This window comes from Felis catus, chromosome B1 (assembly GCF_018350175.1).
Source record: "Felis catus isolate Fca126 chromosome B1, F.catus_Fca126_mat1.0, whole genome shotgun sequence".
In the NCBI taxonomy this organism is placed as follows: Eukaryota; Metazoa; Chordata; class Mammalia; order Carnivora; family Felidae; genus Felis; species Felis catus.
The window spans coordinates 185,460,980-185,466,979 of NC_058371.1; the positions used below are offsets into that span (position 1 = coordinate 185,460,980).

Consider the following 6,000-nt stretch of genomic DNA (forward strand, 5'->3'; position numbering starts at 1 on the left):
AAGCAGGCTCCAGGCTCTGAGCTGTGAGCACGGAGCCCAATGCGGGGCTCGAACTCACAAACCGCGAAATCATGACCTGAGCCGAAGTTGGACACTTAACCGACTGAGCCACCCAGGCGCCCCTGATTGTCGTCATTTTAAGCAAAATTACCACCCTTCCCCTTTTGTGTGTTTGCCTTTTTGTTTTGGTTAGTTGGTTGGTCGGTTTGCCAGAATCCATTCTATAACTTAAGATAGGAGACGTCAGCTGGGAATGGTGGGACTGAAAACACTTCTTTTAGTTGATGACACTTGCTGTGAGCCTGCTTTCTTTCCTACACAGATTTATTATGACTTCTGACACTTGTGTAGGACATTACCATTTTATCTTAAAAGGCTTTGTTGAGAAAAAATTGTATGGCCAAACATTAAAAAAGATTCAGTCAAGGGAATTCTTTGGGGTATAGAGCTATATTTATAGTTATTAAACTTTGAGAAGATCCAATCATTTGAATACCAAGATATTTCTCCTACAGAGCCTGTGTTACTCTAACCTTGGAGAGGTTGGTCAAAACGGTGTTCTAAAGTGAAGAGATTAGTGGCCTAATTTTCATATCTTTGTATTAATGTAAAGAAAGGTTTTTAAAAGATTTTATCTCCAGGTTTTTTTTTTTTTTAAGTCTATGGAAAGTCCAACATGCTAACTAAAATAAGGCATTTCTAAAAGTGGTGTTAGGCATTTGTAATTTTAATGTTGATTTGGGTTTGTAGATTTGCCTTTGTTCATCATTATATTAATGAGTAATTCCTATCCTACTAGCAACTCCAGTACTTTAATTAAATGTTAATTTGGTAATTTTTCCCCCCCTTCCGGACAGGTTGGTGAAAATTGCCCCTCAATATTATGACATGAGCAATTTCCCACAGTGTGAAGCAAAGAGACAGTTGGACCGCATCATTGCCAAACTTCAATCCAAGGAATATTCACAGTACTGAATTCAGTGCTTAGAACTGAAGTTATTCAGAGGACAGCTTTAAAAGATGAATGAACTCAAAAGTTCAAGTTGTGCTCTTCACGTTGGTTCAATAATGGCCTTTATTTGAAAGCTTTTTAATTTTTCTTTACAGTAAATATTCCATTCTGATTTCATAAATTAAACATTTATGCCTCCCTTTTGTGTTGACACTGTAGCTCATACTGGAAAAGTCGATCAATGTTTTGCAGTTTATTGAAAGTAGTTCTATATATAACAATGTTATAAGCATTTCTTTAGAAATGGTTGAAAATGCTTCTAAAATGTGATTATCGACCATGGTATGCATGATCGTTGTAATTGTTGACATTCCTTTTAGAAGTTGTGAAATGTTACAACTTGTGCTTATGTAGACACAATCTTCTGTCTCAGTACAGAGGCACTGACTTCAATAAAGTCTATTTATACTAATTTCAGCCAAAGCACTTTGATATCTTTGTTCTAGTCTCTTTATGGCTTCTTCTCAAGCATGGGGCTATTTTTTTAAATTGTAAGTATACCATGATTACATACTTAGCATCGTTCCACAACCTTTCCTACTTCCGTAGATAAAGTAGTCATTAAAGCAGTATTTTCAAGAACATAGTGTGGCACTTTGTTAGGTTAATCAGGGTGTGATCTAATGGGATAAAAGTATATGGTTTTCATTCACAAGGCAGAGTAATGAATAGCTTTCTCTGGTCTTAAAGTTTATTTCATAAGGCTGATTTTGCACCACATTTTTAGTAGATCTTTTCTATACAAGAGAAACACCCTAGCTTCTGAAACCAACATGTATTTGTATTAACTAGATAGTAGGGAGTGATGTTATATTACAGATCTTAGTCCATTTTACTAGAATCTCGGCGTTGGATAGTTTATGCAGTCTACAAAGTAATTAGTGTGTTAAAATGTGAATTTGACTTTCCATTTCCTGTGACAGGCAGTAGACAAGTTAAAAACACCTTTTTAACAGCAAATGAGGTGTTTGGTGTGACCCATCAAAGGGCCTGTGATAAATCACTTCCTTTCACTTAAAGATTAAATACTGTACTCATTAATGTCTGGACTCCCGTCTTCTCTTCCTCCCTCTCTTTTACAAATATTTAAATGTTAAAGGGAATTTATAGGTGTGTGTAGTTGGAATTTAAATGTACTTTGAAGCATACATCTTAACGCAGTTTAAGGGAGTTAATTCGGCAGATTAGAATTTTTCAGGCTGTATACTTTTTACTGTATAGGTAGCTGTTCTTAAACGATGCTGGTGGCTTAGAAGAGTTCAGATGCTTCTGGAAATGCCTCATGTTCTTTTCATGGAATAATTTACATGCTGAGATGATATTTTAGGTTACCCTTAACAATTTATTCTGCTTTAAGTATTGGCAACATTATCTGCTAGAATTTTTTTTATTTTTATTTTATTTTTTTTTAGATTATGTTAAGAAAATCTAGGCACTTAGATTTGTTTCCCCTAAACCGGCACCTTTTGCCAAAGTATTATGTTGCATTTTTTTTTTCAGTTGCATCCTCTTATAATGTGACCATCTATCTAGTTTTAAATAGATGTCAGTGTTGCGTATGTATTGTTTAATCTTGTGCTTTTTAAAATCCTAAATGAGACCATTAAGTTTTCTTAACGAGAAACTTAAGTTGCCATGCTGATGTCAAGAATGCAGGTTGGCATTTGGCAGAGTTTCTAGGAACAGCCGTGCTCTTTACATCTTGGTAAGTGATGAGTGTGCACTGGGAGTGGCTGTGTGGAAACGGTAGCGCGAGCTGAGCTCTTTTTTATTCTGCCCTCATGCCGACCCCAACTGTTCAGTTCTGCAAGCCCGGCCACATCTGACCAAAGCTGTGAGTCTTAAGCACTGATGTTACTCACAGAGGTGCGGCTCTTAAAATTGGTGTCCTTTAACCCATTTATTATAGGCTTGCCAATTGGCTACAAACATGGTTACAATTTCCCTTGTTTACCTAGGTGGTTACAACTATCAAATGAATCCCCTCAGTGGTGTGGAACAAGAAAATTAAATGTAAAACGTTGTCCCTAATACTCCGAAAATCTTTCTTGATGATCTTGTTTTCTTGAAGAAATCTTGCCTCAAAACAGTGGAGCTGCTTTTTGTTGTGAATGTAGCATAAGAAAGGAAGGCCATCAGCAAGTAGAAATTGGGCAACGAGTTGAGGAAATGAACTCAACGTGGGGGAATAGGACAAAATACACCTCTCCAGTCACACTGCTTAGCCAGAACCCCACAAAACAGAAAACGTAGGACTTAGTCCTAGGATTTGAGGCTTGTAAGGTAACACAAATGCCTTCAGCTTCTCTTGTGCATAATTTTGATGGCCATCTCCTGTGTTCAGATACTTTAAAGAAAACCATTACTTTTGAAGACATCTTAATAGTTTGCTAGAAATGCTGAGTTAAAATTTCTTTCTCCGTGACTAATTGTTTCTATTTCTTGCTTTTAGAGCAAAGTTAGTTAAATAAGGATGTTTGTTTTACTGCATGATGCTATTTAGATACTTAACTTTGTCTTCTTTCTTTACTCTGACTTAGGCTGAAGAGCCTGTTTTCCCCTCTTCGGTATGGTTGCTAGATAATCCTGAATATTCCTGATTCTGCTAGGTATTCTTTGGATTGTAGTCAGTACTGTGGTCTCGACTGGAACTTGTGTTTCTCAGGGGACCAGACATGACATCATTTCTGTTAATGCAGCTGAGGATCACATTAACCGTTCAAACATCCGCAGCATAATTTTGGTTCATACTAATCTTACCGTAAATTTAAGGTCTCTAATTTTTTTTTTTAATTTTTTTTTTTTCAACGTTTATTTATTTTTTGGGACAGAGAGAGACAGAGCATGAACGGGGGAGGGGCAGAGAGAGAGGGAGACACAGAATCGGAAACAGGCTCCAGGCTCCGAGCCATCAGCCCAGAGCCCGACGCGGGGCTCGAACTCACAGACCGCGAGATCGTGACCTGGCTGAAGTCGGACGCTTAACCGACTGCGCCACCCAGGCGCCCCGAGATCTCTAATTTTTATGTGATAGTTTGGCATGTGGCTCAGGGCCAAGAAAAGACCCTCACAGACCGTGGGCATTGATAATCTTCAGAGACCTCACCATCTATTGAACTTAGAAATAAAGTTGACAGATTTGGTATGTACCTATTTAAGCAATGATTTGAATTTTAAAACTTCTTTTTATCCTAGAGAAAGCGGGGGGGGGGGCAGTTGTGTTCTTAGGTATTTATAGTGATGCGCCAGCCCTGTACCGATGGGTGAGATGGCCCCATAGAGAACCATTGTGCGGGTGGTCAAGTAGTTTATCTTGCATTGAGAACATGCTGCTGCAGTGACTTCTGATTCCTTCTCTTGGAGCACACTGGCTAGATTATGGACACTGGTTTGCTTGACCGAATTCTCTAGCTTGGACTCGGCGATTGCTCATTTCTAGAGTATTTGAACCAAAGTTAGCAAAAGCAGTTCTCTGTCACCACCTCTGTTACCAGTTGCGTGCTAAATGTAGCCCAACCTGGGAGTTCTTAGGTGTGGCCAATTTTCTTACATTTTTGATTTATATGTGGGCTTCTTTTTATCCTCTCTTAAAAGATGCTGTTTTTTGTAGGGCCTTCATTTGTAATTATAGTAGGTTGTAGTAAATGGAACGTGATGGAGAACTCAAGTCATAAACTTGGCAAAGCCACATTTAAATAACTTGGGGTGTTTTTGTTTGTTCTTATTTTTGTTCTTTCACATTCTCCCTGATATCAGCGATTTCATTTCATTAGTAGTATTCCTTCATAGGATTTCTCTAGAAATTACTTAGTGGTACTGATGGTTGTTCATTTTATTAAGCACCAGCTCTTAAAGGCATTGTGTGGGATTATAAGGAGTAGATTCATAATTCAGAGATCATCTCAAATTATGGTCTAGTTAAAAAATGTGCAAAGATCTGAATATGAAGCATGGTATAATGACTGTGATAAGACGGATCAAAGAGCTATAGGTATCAGGAAGGATGGGTTATAATTAAGCAAGTGTTGTCACAAAATCCCTGATGGTATTTCAAACAAAACTGGAAATAGCAAAATGATGGGTGAAATCTTCCTTTTAGAAATCTGTAAATTTTTTTTCTTAACACTTAAAGCTGGATTCTGGGCAGCCACTTGCAACTTCTGGGTTAAGGAATCGGGAAATTTTGTGGAGGAGTTTTAGTTGGACCTCACATATTAGGCTTTCAATCAGCACGGAGGATTTCTTAGATGATTAACAGGATTTCAGGCCAAGAGTCATAGTTCAGACCGTTTTTAAAGTTACGCTTTAATTGATGCATAGTTTACTCAAATGATCCCCCCCTTTTTAGGTCTTCAGTGTTAAGTGTGAACAGTTTATGCAGTTGTGTGATCATCACCACAGTCTACACAGCATTTTCATCAACCGAGAGGGCTTCCTTTCCCCTGTTCTTTGTAGCAGATCCTCTTGCCCCACTCCCCAGTGCTCTGCAACCACTTAACTTTGTCCTTCTGTTTTTGCCTTTTCCAGAATGTCAGAAATGGGATGGTACTTACTGTATGCGGTTTTGTATCTGGTTTCTTTCATTACTTTTAAGATTCATCCATACTGCACGTATCAGTGCATTCCTGTTGATTGCTGGATAATGGTCCATTATGTATGTACCATATTTGTTCATGCATTTATTAGTTGCTAGGAAGTTGGGTTATTTCCAGCTTTTGGCTATTGTGAGTAAGACTGTTTGCATGCAGACCTTTGTATGGATATGGGTTTTTATTTCCCTTGGGTTGTAGGATACGTGCATGTTGGATTTTAGGAGAAGGTGCCAACTAGTTTTTCAAAGTACTGTACCTTTTTGCTGTCCCACCAGCAATGTACAGGTGTTTCAGTTGCCCTGCAGCTCACCAAAATCTGGTAGTTACCCATTTTTGTTTTCTGTTTGCCATTGTAGTGGGTATATCTTAGTTCTTCATTGTGGTTTCAGTTTACAT

At 38.2% G+C, this 6,000-nt stretch overlaps 1 protein-coding gene across 1 annotated transcript in view; it reads left to right on the forward strand.

The window, feature by feature from the left end:
* DHX15 (DEAH-box helicase 15) overlaps positions 1-1,429 on the forward strand; it is a 61,628-nt gene extending 60,199 nt beyond the window's left edge. The window contains exon 14 of the mRNA XM_003985486.5: positions 858-1,429. Coding sequence (XP_003985535.1) covers positions 858-975 — 118 coding nt within the window. The 3' untranslated portion in view covers positions 976-1,429. The remainder of the gene's footprint in view (positions 1-857) is intronic.
* The last annotated feature ends 4,571 nt before the right edge of the window (positions 1,430-6,000 follow it).